Source organism: Topomyia yanbarensis, chromosome 3 (genome assembly GCF_030247195.1).
Source record: "Topomyia yanbarensis strain Yona2022 chromosome 3, ASM3024719v1, whole genome shotgun sequence".
NCBI lineage: Eukaryota > Metazoa > Arthropoda > Insecta > Diptera > Culicidae > Topomyia > Topomyia yanbarensis.
Window position 1 is genome coordinate 366,745,486 of NC_080672.1, and position 19,554 is coordinate 366,765,039.

The 19,554-nt window shown below is 42.3% G+C and overlaps 1 protein-coding gene across 2 annotated transcripts in view; it reads right to left on the reverse strand.

The window, feature by feature from the left end:
- The window catches only part of LOC131690847 (methylcytosine dioxygenase TET-like), a 574,639-nt gene that overhangs the window by 58,160 nt on the left and 496,925 nt on the right, over nucleotides 1–19,554 (reverse strand). For both annotated transcript variants that reach the window (XM_058976913.1, XM_058976912.1), the window contains one exon: nucleotides 11,169–11,594. In XM_058976913.1, coding sequence (XP_058832896.1) covers nucleotides 11,169–11,594 — 426 coding nt within the window. The remainder of the gene's footprint in view (nucleotides 1–11,168; nucleotides 11,595–19,554) is intronic.

A 19,554-nucleotide genomic window follows, 5' to 3' on the forward strand; every position in this document is an offset into this window, starting at 1 on the left:
CCAATATAGTCCACAGAAACCATTCGCCATGGTGCATTAGTCGCACGCGACTTACCCATTTCGGGCTGGACTGGGACGAAAGGAGCTTTGATTTCCTTGCACGTCCCACATTCTCGAATAAACTTTCGTACTTCAGATCCCATACGAGGCCAGTAATATCGTAACTGCACTTCGTGGATCGTTTTATCGTATCCCACGTGAAGCAAATTTTCGTGGGTACGTTGAATCAAATCTTGACGGAACTCGGGTGCTGGGACGAGTTTCCAACTGAACCGCGAGTCGCACGGAACAACTTTCGAGTTTACATACTTGAAAAGTTGATCATTTTCTACTTTGAAGTCGGCATAGTCGTCAGGATTTTGGATAACTTTGGACTTCATGGAACAGTACCAGTCTGAGCTGGACAAAGCGGAAACGGCTGCTACGGCCCGGGATAACGCATCTGGAACGACATTGTCCTTGCCTTTCCGGTGCTCAATAGACATGTCGTAGAGTTGCAATTCTAAACTCCAACGACTCAAACGTGAACTGGTTTTCCATTTAGTCTTCAGTATCCATGTAATCGCTGACGAATCAGTGACCAGTCGAAAATGATAACCTTCCAAGTAACCTCGAAAGTGTTCAACCGCCATTATCACCGCCAGACCTTCCTTTTCAGTTGCATGATAGTTCCTTTGGGGAGTGGTCAGTTTGTGCGAAAAGTAAGCAACTACTTTCTCACCCTCGGGATACTCCTGCACCAGAACAGCAGCGACTGCTACGTCACTAGCGTCTGTCTGAAGAATGAATTCTTTGGAGAAGTCTGGTGGGACTAAAACTGGAGGAGTGACTAGAAGTTCCTTAATTTTAAGGAACGCGAGTTCTGCCTCGGAGTTCCAAACTAAGCTCTTGGTTTTCGTTTTGAGCAGATCGCTCAAGGGAGCAGTGACCTCACTGAACCGATCAATGAAGCGGCGGTAATAACCGCACATACCGAGGAAACGACGAAGTTTCGTCACGGTAACCGGTCTCTCGTAGTCGAGAATCGGCTGAATTTTGTCAGGATTGACCTTGAGTCCATCCCGATTCAACAAATAACCAAGAAACTTTAGTTCGGGGACTCCAAAACGGGATTTTTCCAAATTGATGGTTAGGTTGGCTCTTGCTAGACAATCGGCCACTGCTTTGAGCAACTGTATGTGATGTTCGAACGTTTCGCTTACCACGATGATGTCATCTAGGTAGACGAAAACGTAAGGTTCCCATTTACCTCGTCCTAGAACCTGGTCCATCAATCGCGCCAGAGTAGCGGGGCTGTTGACGAGACCAAATGGTAGACGGGTAAATTGGAACATACCCCTGCCGGGAACACTGAAAGCGGTATATTTGCGACTATCCTTGGCCAGGGGTACCTGGAGAAAGGCCTCCTTCAAGTCTATAGTAGACAGGTACTTCGCCTTGGGTAAGCCGCCCAATATTCGCCCAGGGTGGGGCAGAGGGTATGCATCTCGTACAGTACGCTCATTGAGAGGCCTAGCGTCTAGACAAAGGCGGATTGAGTCGTCTGGTTTCGTGACCGCCACAATATTAAGCGACCAATCCGAATCAGACTCCTCGATAATTCCCATAGACCGCCATCGGTCAACCTCTTCCCAGACCTTTGACAGTTTCTTTGGGCTCATGTGATAAGGATATCGGCAAACGGGTGCCGCACCTTGGAATTCATCTTTGATGACAATCCTGTGCTCTGTGAATGAGGTTGGGCTTAGCTTTCCGGGCTCTACTGCCTGGAAACACTTCTTTACTTCTTCTACGCGCGCTAACTGTTCCGAAGTGAGTATCGACTCACGCGGTACTTCATCTTCTTCATCGTCTTCTGATTCCTGACCTGAGTTCAACAGAGCACAGTTTTGTATCTCAGGAGAAATCCCAAAGGCGCGCCAAAAGTCCATACCTAGAATGGAGTTGACGGTCAGATGCTCTACTACAAGAGTGCATAGGACCTTTGTCAAATTTTGAAAAGTATACGGGAGATACGCTTGTCCAACGATTGGTAAGGATTGACCATTTGCAGAACGTAGTTCGAATGGTCGTTCCAACCTTTTCAAGGGACTTTTCGAAAACTTTCGGTATAGCTTTTTAGTTATAATTGTGGCGTTACTACCACTGTCGAGCAAGGCTTTGAAGGATTTGCCGTACACAGCGACAATTGCAAATGGACGGTTATCGAACGGGTCGTCAAGGACGATGGTTTCGACAGACAACGAATTATCATAGTCCTCATCACGAGCCGGTCGAAAACTGTCGTAAATCTGGGGATGGATTGTTAGTTGTTCTTTGGAGCGCTGCTTTACTGCCAACTGCGACTTCAGTTGGTTCTGATCCCGTTTTTTTAGGCAGTAAGGGCAACGAGAAACATCAAATCCTTTAAAACCACACACGATGCAGAAGACCCGATTTGGTTTCCGGCATTCCTCAAATTCATGTCCTTTGTCTCCACAATTGTAGCAGACGCCGAGCACAGGAGGACGATGCTTTTCCACCAAATACTCCAGACACATTATAGGTTTCTGCGGTGGTTTGATCGGTTTTTGATTGTTTCCTTCGAGATTCTTGCCGTCCTGATTCCCTTGCTGTTTCTTTTTCTGGTTGTCAGGAGGCTTGCTTGAATCAAGACCTGCCGGTTTGGCATTCTTGTTCCAAAACGTTTTGGATTTTGCGTTGCCGTTATTCTGTCCACCTCCCTTTTGGTTTTGATTATTTTGTTTTTGTTTGTTTTGTGGTGGATTATCAGAATAAGCAGCAACTTCCCGAGAAGAACCGAAAACTTTCTGATAAATCGGCGTGTTGGAGGCGTCGATCGATTTACCAAGACTCATCAATTCTGAAAGCGTGTTCACTGGCCTTAGAATTAGCATTTGTTTATAATCGGCTTTCAGGTTCCGCTTGAGCACGTCGAGTTTTTCGCTCGGTGCCATTGGAACCGTCATAGCACGAAATATTTTTTCCATTTCCAGGAAGTATTCCTGGAAAGATTCGTTACGCATCTGCCGGCGCTGGAGAGCCTTCATTTTGAGCGTAGCATCAAGTTCAGGATGTACGAAATTTACCTTGAGCTCGCAAACAAGATGGTTCCAGTTAAACAACCGGTTTTGCGCACGCATAGCCTGATACCAGGTCAAAGCATTGCCAGTGAACAGATGCATCGCAGAATTGAAAAGTTCTTCTTCGCACATTTGTTCACACGCAGCGTAATTTGCTACGGTGTCCAAAAACTCATTAAGTCCAGTTCCTTCATCAGTTCCAGCATACTTCCGAATCTTCCAATCAGCGACGCGTTGCGGGTTTCGCGAGTAATTCCTGGGGGCCACCATCGATCCGTTTCCCGCATGGGTGGATATCGAAAAGTTCGGATATGATGGTCCCGCCAGCTGTTCGGTCAATTCAGGAACGTAAGGCTGGTTCTGAGTTTGGTACGGGGCTGTGAATCCAGTATTCTGTTTCGGTTTCTCGATAGGAAGTGATGGACATAGATTTTGTTGACCCGAGAATCCTCGCTTCAACACAAATTGATCGGGACTGGGCGCCAGTGTTGGGCGAGGAATCTCTGGTGCATCAAATGAATCGGGTACGTCCATCAAACGCAAATCTTCCAGATCGGTCTGCAGATCCATCTCGGGAGCACTTTCCTTCTGATGTACTAGTGCCCGAAGTTCACTGACGGATTCACGAAGTGAGACAACTTCTTGAACCGTCTTTCTTAAAACTGACGAAATTGTTGTCAGTGAAGCAATCCCGCCCATTAGCGTTTCGGTAGCTTTTGAGAAAGCATCAGACCCCTGAGACGCTAGGGCTTTATTATCGTCGGATTGCTGTCGCAATTGTCGAATCTCGTCCCTCATCTCGCACAAGACACGCAACAGGTCGTCTCCTACGAGCTGTTTGGAAAGAGATCCTTCGTTATCGGAAGGATTGGATCCCTGTGGAATTGCAGGTACGTCTGTACTCAGCAAATCTCCCAAAATTTCTCCATCCTCCCCTTCTTGGTTGTCGGGAGGAAGTGCTGCCTGTTCGTCACTGAAATGACTGGCATAAACTGCTAGAACTTCCTCCAGCAACCCCGAAATTTCCTGGTTGACCTCCCCTGCCGCATAATTTCGGATAACCTGGAGCCTAGACCCCAAATGAAGCAACCGTGTTCGGTAAATCTCCTTGTTCGGGCACCGGTACTGGAGATCTTCCTTGATTGTTAGTAATTTACCAAGGCAGATCTCCTTTTCTTCACCCACGTCACCCCGGAAATTGCGAACTAATTCCCTCCGAGACGACCGCTCATGCGACAAAATTCCCCGAAGACGCCGCTGCCGCTGGACACCCGAAAGATCCGAATCAGGAGAGATAAAAATGCTTCGAGATAGCAACTCAAAATCCAGCTCATCGAAATGTAAATGATCGACGCGCATGAACACACACGCTTGGTTGAATTTCTCCAACGCCATCATAACTTGCGCTATATTGGAAGAAATCACCAAGACACAAAGCATGTAAGTACTGGTACGGTAAAATTTCTGATTTTTCGCCCACTAACGATTCCCTTAAAATTTCAGGAAATCAAGCTGCTCCAAAAATGTCTCAAACCGGGTTGAGAATTCAAGGCGATTGGCCACCGCAACCGAATAAATGACAACAACCTTCAAACTACTCGTCCGGCAGACCAAACACAAACAACGCAATCCACAAATTCGGACAAAAAAAGGAAAATGCAAAAATCAAAAAATAATACCAAAAATGTAAATAAATAATAAATATACGACCGTGGAAAAATATTGCGGAAGAAACCTCACCACTGTTCTACGAAAATCCTCGATTTAGTAGAAGCACCCCACACTCCGGAAGAAAAAAATATTTTCCAAAATAGGAAAATATTTTTTTCAGTGTGTTTTGCGCTGTGCGCCAAATGTAAGTAGGGGTTTGCCCACTACTCGGGTTCTTATTTGCCCGGCGTACCCTTCGTTTCAGGGCGGCCTAGGTGCTTCTACAGAATTTCGGATTTTCGTCACAACAAAAAAAAAAGGTAAACTAAACAAATAAATTAACAAATTTACCGACTTTTATTTCCTCCTAATACTCTCCACTGCTGCTGTTGCCGTTGAGCTGCTACTGCTGGGCGGAAAGGTCCGACCGGCCGGGACAGCAACGGCCGAGTTCTCCTTGATTACGTTGGCTGCTCCGGCAGCGGTCCTTGTCTTTTAGCTAGGGAGGTGAGCTTGGCTCCTTTGTTGGAACCTCCCTAGCGACGGTGGTGATGAATCACCGGATTCTTTGCTCGCCGCAAAGAATCCCGCAAGACACCGCAGTGTTCTTCCCAGGGGGAGCCTTTGTCCACCCTGCTTCACCCTCCTTGGCTATTAGCTGGGAAGGAGAGCAAAGCTCGTTCGGCTTATCCTTCCCAGCGAGGGCGGATTGGTGCGTCTGGATCCTTTGCGGTTAGCCGGGGAAGCGAAAATTCCTTGATGATTAGCTTCCCCCGACGGCGATCCAGCACCACAAAATAAACAAGCGCACAAACCACGGGCCGGCACTTTACGACGGATAACTTTCCGTCACACACGCGCACTTCGCACTACGGCTATTGTGGCTGGAAACTGTCCCGAACTGGTGTAACGGGGACGTCTGAATTTCACCGTGGTCTGTCACTTTCTAAAAAAAACTCAATGGCCGCCTTCCTCATTCGACCCAAAACAAACACCAAAACCAGCACCAAAAAAACGTACCGCCGCATAGCTGTCATCACCTATGCGCAGCATAGCCAGTACTTTTATTTCAGCAGCAGGAGAGCGGTGGCCTATCTAAGCCCTATGTTAACTATGTACAATTGTCAAACAAAAATTACTACACCTATCTGAACGCACAAAACCGTTCACAAACGCGAAACTATATAAAAATTTACAAGAAAAAATGAACGATATCGAAACAGCGGTGAGCATAAATTTTCGTAAACAATACACTCTACGGAGAGAGTACACACGAAAGGGTATATTTCCACCCAGTGCTAAATTGTTACCCTGACGGGTTACAACTGTCTTTGTCTCCGCATGTCTGTGTGTAAAGAGTCTGTAATGAATAGGTACCCGTTGAGATTTTAGAAAGCGAATTCGTCTTTTTGATGCCAAATAACACAAGTCTAGAAGAAAACGATAGAATATTTTTTGTCAGCTTATGTGTGTAACAATAGTCAAGATTCATTTTGTAGTTAATTTTTCATGAAATGCTATACAGCGCCATCTATACGAGTATTGGAGGACTTCCAGCAAATCTCAAAATAAATAACTATGCAGAAGGATGTTTTTGCTAAGAAGTTTAAACATGGTATCGAGCTGATCTAAATCAGTTATAACATATCCAGATTAAAACCAAAACTGTCGAAAATATATCTCAGTTTTACCCGAGACACTTTACCAAAGACACCCTGCCAGCACATACCCCTGCCAGCACATACACATTCCCTAAATGAAGGCTGAAATGTAATTGGTCATGGTATTGAACTTGAGATGATGTATTCCCTGAAGAAAATGAAGGTACTAGCTCATTCAGATAAAGAAGTTGTATGAGAGTTAGCTAAAGACATCTAGGCACGAGAAAAATCATTGAAAGCCAGAACATACTTTTGAGTGTGCTTTTGCGTTAGTAACGACTCAGGCCCGTGGCCAGGAATTTGGTTCGTTGGGAACTTAAAAATTGTATGCATAAATTAATTAATTCGAAATAGTCACTGAAAACTGAGCGAAATGTATTAGTGATTCAATTCTAAAACAAAGAATTGTCTTTGAATTGAAACAATAGTCATTCAAGAATTCAAAGGCCAACCGATCATGGCAATCCCTGATGTCGTTAGATCATGCGAGGTGTTCTGGACTACATGGTGTAGAAGACATCAAATTGGATTGAGTAGAAAAGTGTCTTAGAAAAAATCTGTGTCTGGAAAGTACACCCGCGCAGTTGTTTATCGAATTGTGTTGCACTGTTATGGGTGACGAAACTTTCGATAAGGCCAATTTCCCCCAACTCGCTGGACAGCAGTAGTCCCAAAATAGGTTCGAGAGAAGAGAATGTCAAAATTAGTCTTAAAATATCCGATCTGGCAGGTGATTTGTGGATTTGGTGAAAAAGTTCAACTATGTTATGGCCTGAGCTGGAGTCTTGCCACTATTAGCAGATATATTGCATCACGTAAATTTGGCTCTTCAATATTGCTATATGTACATAATACTCAAAAGGAGATGCGTAACGAACACTCCCACAGCTTTACATTAGCATTATATTGGTTTTATATTCGCTTTATAATAGAACTAAATGTATATGTTAAGCGTACGTGCTTTAAAGCCTACGTTTATACTTATATACAGTTGCCACTAATACTAAAACTACGATTCGCTTGTGTTTTATATATTTGCAATGCTCTACATTAGCTCGACTGCATTGTAAATGCTGAAAGACTGTTTTTATGCAATATTAGTGCTACTTTTTTAACAATTACCTAAGCAACAATTGAGGTTTTATGATAGTTTTATAGCCACTTATAAAACTTAGATTGCACTTGCAGCGTGCTTCAATTGTTACTTGGGTATTGTGTAATGGCTTAACATTTATGATTACCTCCTCTTCACCTTGAAAGTGTTACGTTATTCATGGGCCCTATTAGAAAAAAACTGAAGTAAACACTTAAAAAAAAATAACATCTCTCCAGATTCACATAAAAGTACCGTCACAATTCACTTAAATTTAAAAATATGCTTTGTTCACAATTCTTCGTCTTCTTCAGCCGAGGTTTACATGAAATGAGACACAATATTTTATTTCACATGTTAAAACATGTAAAAATCTATTATTAGACAACAAAATACGTCTCAATGTTGTCTACATCCAATGTAATTTTAACTGTTTCTAAGTGTGTATATTTTGTAAGTTTTAGTTTACGTAAAACTTGACAATTGGTTAAATAATAACCGAATAGACACGAATCTATAAATATGGTTGAGTACAATAATTTCAGCAACACTCGCTTCCGTCACATGGAAGAGAACACATCGAAGGAGATTTGCTTTTAGATTTATCTGCTATTGAGATCAGAAATGATCACAATACTTTCGAAGGCGGGAGAGTTTGATCTGCAGAAACAAACATTTAAACAAAAGGTTTTTGAGTAAGAATAATTAGCTCTTGATTTATTCCACACTTATTAAGATCTTGGAAAAAGCAGAAAGAAGAGGCCGTTTTTTCAACCGGAATGAGATGATTGGAGCGCAATTTCGAAAGCAAATTCTTTCGAGTGTATGGAAAGATAAATTGTGCACTCTTGGATCGATTTCCATAGATAGCTTCGCGAAAGCCATGTTTGCACGATCTGTGTAGACAAGTCGGCTGCAACATACTGACCAGGTTTAATCGAGACGTTAACCCGAACTTACTAACTGAAAGTTGCAATCAGTCGCAACATTTTAGGTGCTCTCCTAAATTGCTGTTTTATCTACTTAATCTGCCGCTTCAGTGCTACGTGTTTACACTTCCATGGATATCAATCACAGAGCGCAGCCAAAGTAGTAGCAATCTTAGGGGGGTCCCCTTATACAATTGTGGCAAAAAGTACCTAATGTTTATTTTTTTTGAAGCAGTAAAATGACTTAGACATGTACGCTATTCGGCAACATGTTTATTAAGGTTTCATCTATAAAATAAAATTTTTCGAGTGTATGGTGTCAAAAATGGCGTCCAACATGGCGGCTTTCTCGAAACAAGATTTTTTTTAATCTGCGGGTGTTCTCGTTTTTGAATCATTCAACCAATCAATTTCGGGTTTTGCGCGCCTGAAAGAAGATAATATTCTCGGGCGCTGTAACCTACAAAATCGCAAAATTTTGATCATAGACGATCTTTTACAGCCGGCCAAAGTGGAAAAAATCGTGCGAAAAAACGATACTTTATTTTCAAGTGGCCGCCATTTTATTTTTATATAATTTTTTTCATTTTGTTTAGTTTGGGGCGCCTCTAAGGAATGTAATCTTCTAGATCGTTTTGGTTTGCTACTTGTAGACGACGAATTGCGACCTGTATCGTACCCGCAGATGAGGTCGGTTTTCAAAACACCTTTTGCTGGAGCCGCCATTTTTGACACCCTACACTCGTAAAATTTTATTTTATAGATGAAACTTTAAAAAATATTTTGCAGAATAGTGCACACGTCTAAGTCATTTTAAAAAAATATCAAACATTAGGTACTTTTTGCACAATTATATTAGAGGCCCCCCTTAAGTTTCGCGTGTGAAAACAGTCCAAGAGAGAAAATAGAAGCAAATATTCATAGATATCTAATTGATTGACAATATGTGATTTTGCATCAATCGGCATCCGCTTGAAGGAAACCACCAAATCAATGCAGTTAGCAGTACAGTTAATAATACACGAGTGTAAAATGAGGTTAAATTAAGCCGACTATCAATAAATCCGATTTTTTGCAAGTTTTTGCTCTGTTTGTTTTTGTGTAACTGTGTATAATTAATATCTTCTCTTTCAGTTATTTGCCACTTTTTTGTTGGCTCTTGTGCGATTGATAAAATTACCATGTTCTTATCAGAGGTTTTAGTACGGCATCCCTCGTAAATTTCGTTTCAATAAAAATGGTTTTAACCTATTACCAAACACAAACGTGAAATCAAAGAAGGCGACTGCTTCGTTATACAACCTTAAGGTGAAGATATGTGGAAGCCAGCGACGCACGCTCGTTGCTAGGCATCGACGCGCTTGTTTACATTGAGAAAAAATGGAATTCGAAGTGAAAATTCAAACGCACAAATTAGAGTTTTCGGACATTTTCCATCGGTCATCTGCACATTGGAAGAAAATTTGAAGTTTTGTTAGTAAACGATTAAAGTTTTGCGGGTGTTTTTGCAGTGGTGTGTGACTAAAGTGCATTTAAAAAAGTGCACTAATAATGAGAAGAAAAATAAGAGTGTTTCGAAAAGAAACCCCAAGTGGCTCGCATGTATAATGTCCTTAAAGTGCAGATTTCTCGTCTTCTATGAAAATTCCTTCTGCAATATATTCTCATGAATTCATTCAAACTTTTTTCTAGAATGTTGACGAAAGACATGTTTGTTAAATGTCGCTGGGATACATGTTTTTTTATAAATGTAATTTCTGAAAAATTTCGCGGTGGTGAGGAGGGGGGGGGGGTCATTGTCTGGCTTTGTGCCACCATTGTGTAACGGGACAAATATAAAAAGGATGGCTTTTAAACAGATTCCAAGCTTAATCTGACTAGTTTTATCTGACGAGACGGTTCGAGAAAACGTTCTTAGCGAGTTTCAGTTTGAAAACTGATGATGAATCAACTAAACAAAACTTCTGGTATGACAAGCGATATGTTGCTGCGGACTAAAACCTAGTTTTTTGTTACATTCTAGGCTAGACTATGATGGACATAAAAGAATGCCTTAAAAATGCATTTTTCTTATATTAATTCCTATAAATGATCTGCAACGAGGAATATCAGTGGCATCCAGGGATGGATTTGGTATAAAATGACATAAATCAAGCTACTTGCTGGTGGAAAAATTGATCGCAAAGGTTAACCAGCAAAGTGTCTAAATTTCGGGGTAATGACTAGTAAGTTTGATAGACACATTGTGTCCAACCAATCCCAGAATAAAGCTGATTTCTTGCGTCTCTAAAAGTTTAGACTCCATTTATGTTGAAATCAATGAAACAAATAGATAATTTATTCCCAAAAAATAAGCTCATAAAAAGTAAATTTCCCTAAACGCGTGCCCGATGGATACTGTATAGATCTAAGGGGGTAAGAATTGAATTAGTTTCCCTGTACGTATCGATCACCCCCACAGTGTACCCCCGGAACAACTGTTTGCTCTTCGTTAACCGAAGAACTCGGCAAGTTATAATTGAAAGTACACACAATAACCGGATAACTTCCCACCTCAGCAAAGCAGCAGCAGCAGCAGTTCCATCTCCCTTATCAGTACATTTTCAGGACGGAAGCAAAAATAAACTTTTTCCCGTTCCCATCCCACTACGAACAACTAAAAAAGATGATTCCGGGAGCCCTTATGAAGCAGTTCAACTTATCCGTTCCGTTGGATCCTGTGTGATTGGTCTGGGAACATATTGAAACTTACCATCGGTTGCTGCGGTTGATCCTTCATTGTGTCGGCTTTGATTAGACCTGTTGGCACTTGATGTTGTTGTTGTTGCTGTTGCTGCTGGTGATGATGGTGATGTTGTTGTTGCTGCGGCAGTCCCTGATTGGTGGCGGGTATGGTTTGATGCTGCTGCTGATGGTGCAGTGTTTGCTGTTGAGCCTGGGGCTGACTGGCCTGATTGTTACTGTTGGCCAGCAGCGTATTGTTGACACCTGTTTGGGCCCCGGTTACGGTCACCAGCTGTTGGCTCGTCTGGAGAACATTGGGAGCCCCGGTTGCCCCGGTTGTGGTGGTGTTTGGCGATGGATGCGGCAACGATGCCGGCGCCGGACTTCCGGATGCGTTCTGGGGCTGATTCTTCGGGGTAGCACCGAGACTCAACGCTTTACGACCTCGTCCAGTCTGGAAGATATAACAAAAAAAAACGATCTAAAATTAGTACCAGTTTAAATTGTATCGTGGACGGGTTTTGAGATGGATCAACAAAAGTACTTTTTATTCGCTTGTTTTTCCTAGCCGGCCGCTGAGTATTGCGGTTACAAAACATGCCGGGCTGAAACGAGCTCGTAAAATACCTCGCAACCGAGGCACCTTGTATTATTTTTCCTTTCGACATTACCCGGCTTGTTTACGTTACATTTGCCGTCGCGCATTAAAATGAAATTTTCGTGTGGCATCTCTGGTCGTGATTCATCGGTCGTAAATTTTCTCCGGCTCTCAGGCCCGGTGTGCGTGAGTTTCTTCGATGGATTGTTGTTTACATTTTTTTTTCATCGTCGACGAACCGAATAAATGCCATCACGATTATCCCACTCAGTGAGTGCTCGAGTGAACGCGCGGGTCGGATGCGGTAATAAATTTCTACTTAACCTAGAGCCGAATAAAATGTCAACATTATCCCTGATGGTAAATAGGCCCAAATACTAGGCGGAAGAGGTTGTTTTAAAGTGGAAGGTTACACAAGTGCTTGAGAAGCGACATTGATTGCATGATTCTGTGAAATTTAGTACTAATTTTTGCTTCAGGCAAAAAATCATATATACGCACTAATTTCCGGAATCGATACACTTCAGAATTATGGTAAAAATAATGCAATTTCATTAAGAACATTATACATGCGAGCCACAACACAGCTCCTACGCCACACACCCCCACTCCCCTGCCTAACCATGTATCTGACATGAGCAAATATAAAAATACGTTTTTCAACACACTAACCTTGCTGGTGTGCCACGAAACTGCTACTGAAGGAAGCTAGAATATTTTCCTATACAATCAATACGAGTTTTTGACGGAATGCCATCTGTAGCGCCTATTTTGTGCGAAAATATAACCCCTCTTCACTTGGGGTTTCATTTCGAAACATTCTTCTTCTCGTTTTCATTGCACTTTTTCAAATGCACTTTTTTCACACACTACTGCAAAAAAGAATCGTTTACTAACAAAACTTCAAATTTTCTGCCAATGTGCAGATGACCAAAGGAAAATGTTCGGAAACTCTCATTTGTGCGTTTGAATTTTCACTTCAGATTTCAGTTTTTCCTAATGTAAACAAGCGAGTCGGTGCCTAGCAACGTGGCTTCCACATATCTTCACCTTAAAGGGAACTTGACCCCGGCCTACTACGAAAGAAAAAGATACGCGATAAACTGCTTGCCGTGACAATGAGTTCAAAATTACAAAACGATGCCAATGACTTGTATCCCACAAGGCAGCCACCTCATACCGCTCATAGATATATTGCTTGCTAAAGATCCAGCGCATGCCAAGTTTTCTGCACAATTCCAGTGTCTAGAGTAAGTTTACCAGTTTTTCCATACAGGAATAGTTATTACATAATCATGAAGCTCGAGCAACGGGAAACGGGCATAATTTATATAGCAACCCACAGCCGCAATAAACTGCGTTTGTGTAAGCAAATATATATCTATCTCGTCGTTCAGTGCTGCCAGGTGGACCATAAAACAACACCGTCCTGGTCGCTTACTCAAACAGAAATTTACAGGGTTTTCGAAAATCTTATTTACGATTGCATTACAAACCTGGCCTCTTCGTGCATCCGATCACGATGTGCATGCGGCAAACTAAATATCTAGTTCGCTAGAGCGCAAACAAAAAAGAAGTGCACCATCGATCGATCGACATCGGTGCGAGTGAACCCCTCGGAGCACGGAGTGCATGATAGTACCTAATAATAGTAGCACTAATTAATGGCATTAATAACAATTCATTACCGATAAGTACCGGGTTTGAAAGCTAGAGCGACGCATAATGCTGATGTAGTTGTTGTTGTTGCTGTTATTATTTTTCCCCGCTATTGGGTCGCAAGGAGGTTCGGAGAAAGACTTTTAATTATCGTGATTATTCATCCGTTATCTTGCCGAGCAATTGGCTGTCAACGTCTAGAAGAGCGAGGTGAACGTCTGGCTAAGAGTACCCGGACTTTGGCATCGTTCCTGTATATTGGATCATCAACGAATTGTGCATTGTGAAGCTTTTCCTCACAACTAGATCCCCAACTTTTCAACTATGCGCCACCGCGGATTGTACACCGAAGAATGCGCCAATTTGATTTGTTTCAGTGTACGCAAAATGTCAAATGTTTGTTTGCGTTTTTTTCTCGGAGCAATAACTACTAGATTATCTCAAAATTGACAATTAGGTTCTTTACAGACACAGTTAACCTCACTTTTCTTGACAGTTCGCTTGTACTGTTTACATGGACTTAGAAAAATTTGGGGACGACTAGATTCGCTCGAAGCAAATCGCAAAGAATTCTTCTAAGTCCATGTAAACAGTACAAGCGAACTGTCAAAAATGAACACCCAGTTCATTTGTGACGTCACCGTAAAGTATTCAATATCACGCTCTGCGTCGAATATTCGCAAGTTTGACTTGCACGGAACATTAATTTCCTCGACGATCAATTTTCGCAGTTTTTCTACCGTTGGATACACTACGACTCTGCAGGCAAAATGGCGTCTTTTGTGAAATGTGTGCTTTGCCTCTCGCGCTGCTGCTGCTGCCGACTTGGTCGTCTTTATTTCGCAGTGATTTATAGTGTTTATATAAATATGTAAAACGACGTTCGTGGATACTGGCTGCAGTCAGCCGCGTCCGGGGTTCAAACGGTAGAGGTGCAACCGTGGAGGAAAGAGGAATGTAGATCCGTGTCGCAAGGGGATGATTATAAATCTACGGAAATTTGTTTTGGTCCGAGTGAGCGAGCGACCAAGCGTGCCACGGGTTGTTCCCGTAACCGTTCCATCCATCGTGGCTGTTATTAATTATTTAGGAATTCCGAAAATGTGCAAACCTAGTGGCGGCAATCAGTCTGACCGATGACGGTGCCGCTCTTGATCTCACGTTTCGCTAGGACGAGGATTTCGAAGGAACGACGCTAAAAAATCTTCGTAAACAGCTTAAAGTCTACTATTTTGGTCAAATAATGCTTTTCTGTTCGTTTTTTAGCTGTCTCACAGTTAACCTCACTTTTCTTGACAGTTCATTAGTACTGTTTACATGGACTTCGAAAACTTGTGGACGACTAGATTCGCTCGAAATAAATCGCAAAGAATTTTTCTAATTTTTGTAAACCGTACAAGCAAACTGTCAATAATGAACACTTGAGTTCATTCGTGACGTCAGCGTGAAGTATTAAATTGAATGCGAACGAATGTAGTAGGCCACAAAAATTTTCTAAGTCCATGTAAACAGTACTAGTGAGCTGTCAAGAAAAGTGAGGTTAACTGTGTCAGTAAAGAACCTAATGGATCAGACTTTTAAAAAGACAAAAATCCAACCTGCCAACATTTTTGTGACAGTTCCATCCACAGCTTTTTTTCGGTCGTAACTAACAACATTTACCCTACATCCAGATATACACATATTTGCTTCCCATGATGATGTGTTCCTTTCCATTCCAGGGCCTTCTTTGCCGGGAAACATCGCTGTCAATAGGCGTATCTTGGCTGGATTCACTCATCGGGTCCCGGATAGTGACGCGACGAACGAACGACCCAACTGAGGAAATGGGTGCGGTGCGGTGATACTATGATGAGGCGAATAATGTAGGTTCGATGCCGCACCTCACCACCACCATCACCAGCAGCACTCTTTTTGGGAATGTAGATTGGATCGGGAGTGGAGCGGAGTCATCGTAGGTTATTATTACGACAATAGAGCAACGTCATCATCACCGCCGGGGTTGGGGCTGCTTGGTTGGCCTATTTGTGAAATGTTTGAACGAATTGGAGTGGAGGGGGTGGACTGTTGAGACGGGTAGCTAAATTGAGCGAGGAAAATGGATGGCCCTTCCGTGGGTGTGTGTGTATTTTATTTTTGATAGAGGAAAGGAAATTTGCCTTTAGAAGCTCTGTGGGGTTACGAAATGAAATCAAGTTTATGCAAATTTGTGGGAACTCGATTAATGATAATGTTGCACGGAAAGATGGTTCGAGGAATTTTCAACCGAAGAAATGATTTGATTTTGGATCGATGAAATATGAGATGATGCCGTCATTGACACAATTATCTAAGCCAGTTTACAAACGTTTGCCATCGTGTGTGTGTGTGTGTGTTCGGAGATAGATAATGCAGTCGTACCTCGATTGCGTTATCTTCAAAATACGCGAGGAACCTGACCCTATCACTCAGTAAAGTGTTTCATGTTGTTACGGAAACAAATTATTCAAAAGTTGCAATGTGGTCTTATTTCTTAATGACAAAACAAAAACTAAAACAGTTTTTAATATTTTGACAATGGACGTCTTTCGGTGTTGTTGATCGGAGCGATTACCTTCAAAGTCGGGCAAGGGTGACATTTCGAAAATAGCTGTCGGTCGAAGGACGGGACAATGTGAGCAATCACTGCTCGTGAAATGGTAAAAAATTCGACAGTGTACGGTAGAGGTAGAGCGTGCGTAAGAAAAGAAATTTTGTTAGTATACGTGTGGAAAGAATACGTCAAGTTTTGACACGGGGTGATTCATAGGATTTGAAATGTACATATCGCAAGTGACAGGATCATGAAGAACAGATTTAACTTCTTACGAAAACTAATCGTTTTGGTAGGAATCGTGATTAGGCAGAGTGAGTGTGAATCGTTCGAGTCTAAAAATATGACTATTGGTAAAGTGAGACTTGTTTTTCTTTAGCATGAGAACCGATAACCAACATACATCTCTGAATATCAATTAAAACTAATGATCACTCGCTTGAAAACTACTTTTCTGATCCTTTACCGATTGAATATTGGTCAAAGAAAATACTTTCAAAAAGAAATCTACGATTTGTTCAAGGAAATTTGCATTTTGACAGCTCCATTATCAAATATGGCTATTTTTACTACAGCGGCGCCCATGTTTCGTTTTGGCGTTGTACTGTGAACTTATATATCTGACGTTTAAACTACGCTGACGCTACTCTAACGCTTGCATTAGAAAATGAGACAAAGTTCACCGATTTTCCATGCGATTATACTGCCACTCGTTGGTGGGACCTTCTGTGAATTTTAAATAAATATAAGTAGGCTATTATACAGAACACATTTGACAGCTCTATCATTTTGTTTACAGCGGCCATAGCGAAATCAATGAAGTAACTACGTTCGATGGTTTTTACCAAATTTTCCTCCTTGGGGTGAAATATAGCATAGTACGTTCGATGGTTTGTAATTACTGCCGGCTCTATCCCCGAGTGAAGAAGTCCGTCATCATGGTACACTTTGTGTTGGTAGGACACAGGCGAAAGCCCATATTCAAGATCCTTGTGAGGGTATTGAGCGACAACGAGTTTTACAAGACAGGAAGGAGCAAAAAACGCTTAAACGGAAGAAGGAAGACAAAGTGGCCTTGGATTGGCCACGTCGGAAGCGCAAGCGGACACCCACAAGTAGGCAAAAATGCTGAAGATGCTCGTGCGACGTGATTATGAACGACGACACGTAAACAGCGACTTATCGTACATCTTCAACACGAACTTCGCAAAAGAAGGTCAGCCACAAGGGACAATCAGTGAGAGGGAGATCCGGTCAAATCCGGTCTTCTTTTCTACGCAACTTTAACTTCAACGGAGAGGTGTACAGTACGAAGTGTTTACCGGAAATTATCGGAGAAGGTTTTGGGCATGTGGCGGGATACCAGCAGTGTTACGTTCACATTCAAAATTCCGCAAAGATGCTAGCACGAGCTGATATCTGGACAGGCAGCTCCAACCAAACGAGAGGTGCTGCGAATCCTCATGTCACTCTACGATCTAATTGGGTCGTAAACGTGCTGATGTTCCTGAAAGTCCTACTTCAAGATATCCGACGTTCTAGGATTGGCTGGAACGAACCGATAGGATAGCAGATCAGCAACCGGGAAAGTGGAAAACATGGCTCAGCGTTCGATAGAAATGTTGAAACAGTTTCTGTTTCGCGGTGCTATCGAACGATGACTACGTCGTTAGCCAAAACCAACGAAATCCAATTACATGTTTTCGTCGATGCAAGATAAAATGGATACGCTGCAGTCGCTTACTTAGCAGTACGAAAACGGTTCTTTAGGACTGATTCGAGAGATGTTCTTTGTTGGTTGCGTTAGGATCAGGCCGGAGTAGGCGACATTTTGTAAAACAGCAATCTTTCGGAATGGCTCTAATTCCGATAAAAATGAATGTCGCAGATGGAGGAACGAATTCTCGGTCTTACGCCATGAAGCCGGGTGGTTTAATGAGCCTTTCTTCATGTGTTTGAGACATAACGAAGCTGCTTGGTGTGAATCGAAAATGTGCCTGGCGATGCAAGAAACGATTGCAAAATGGAATTGAAGCATCTAGACGTTCGGATCGAAAAGGTCTTCTGTACCGATAAAGGTGTAGATTAAAGTTGACACCAACAAAATACGTTAGAGTCCGGCCAGAGCCATGAATCAAATGGCTAACGACTACAAAGTGTCACGTAAGACGATCCAAACTGTGGCGAAAAAAGACCTTGGGTTGTATTCATACAAACTCCGACAACACAGGCTTGTTTCTGAGGCATTGAAGTAACTGGAAAGATGCGAAATGCTAAAAAAGTTGGTTCGCAAATCATCCTGACGTCGTTATCTATTCGAATGAGAAATTATTTGATGTAAGCGGCAAATTTAATCATCAAAACGATAAAAATCTTGATTCCATTATTCCCAGGGATAGATGTGTATATAGGACGCAAAACCGGATTCGGCTGTGATTTGGGCTGAGGTAGCTACCAATAGAAAAAAATCCTGTTTCCGGATTCCGGATGGCGTAAAAATCAACCAGTACGTCTACCTAAAGTTTTACCAGGGATCGAAAATTAATTTTCAGACGTTGAAATTTACATTACCCATGGTTCAGCACCAGCACAAGGGGCAAAATCGTGCAAACATGGTGCCATCAAAATTTCAAGCATCTCCGTATATCAACCTACTCGACTTTGTAATGTGGAGTAATGTTGAGAGAGTCGCCAACGCCAAATCAAGACGTAATATGCAGAAGAAGAAACCGCATGTGTCAGCTGTTCCAGTGTCTCTAGAAGACTATCGAAAATTATTATGTCAAAAGGTTCCCTTTCCGAATGAGTTTAAAGTAAATAAATTTAAAATATGCAAGAAATATTTCGCCAAAGTTTCCGATTTTTTCGATGAAATAAAGAAAATATTGAAAAATCATTTTCATGGAGCTACCCTGTAGCTCAATAGTGCCCATGGGTACACAATGGTCTTAAGACTGCTCAGCCTATCAACATGTTTCTTGGCACAGGGAGACTTATCTCTCTTTACCATGAGAACCGCCTACCAACTTATCTCTCTTGATATCAATGAACATTCGGTAGTAAACTACTATTTTGATCCTTTGCTGATTCAATAACGGGTGTTCAATAAAAATGAGGATGACTTCAATACCTTTCTGTAACTAAAGTAAAGAGCGTATTTTTTTTTTCTCCAAGAGAATTTTTCTCTGGACTCCCTAGAAATGGGTGGCATGTTTCGTTTCGCTCGGGTGCTGTCAGTTCAATCGAAGATGGCGTCGAAACATCAAGTATTCCGCGAGCGTGTTGTATGGTTTTACGAAACGCATGGTCATCGCGGAAAAAAGTTTAGGGTAGACCACTTTCGAGACGAAAACGTGCCCGTGAGCACAGTTTACCGGATCCTGACATCCCTGAGCGTGAAGCGGAAGGCCGGTAGCGGCCGTCCAGCGAAGATAATGATGAAGAGGAAATAGGAAGCGTTGAAAAAGCTGTTTGACAACAAGGACGGAACGAGTTTGCATGACGCCGGCCGAAAATATCACTGCTCCATACCTTGATTCACCGAACCCTCAAGATGGAGGACATCATCTGTCGCAAGAAGACTAG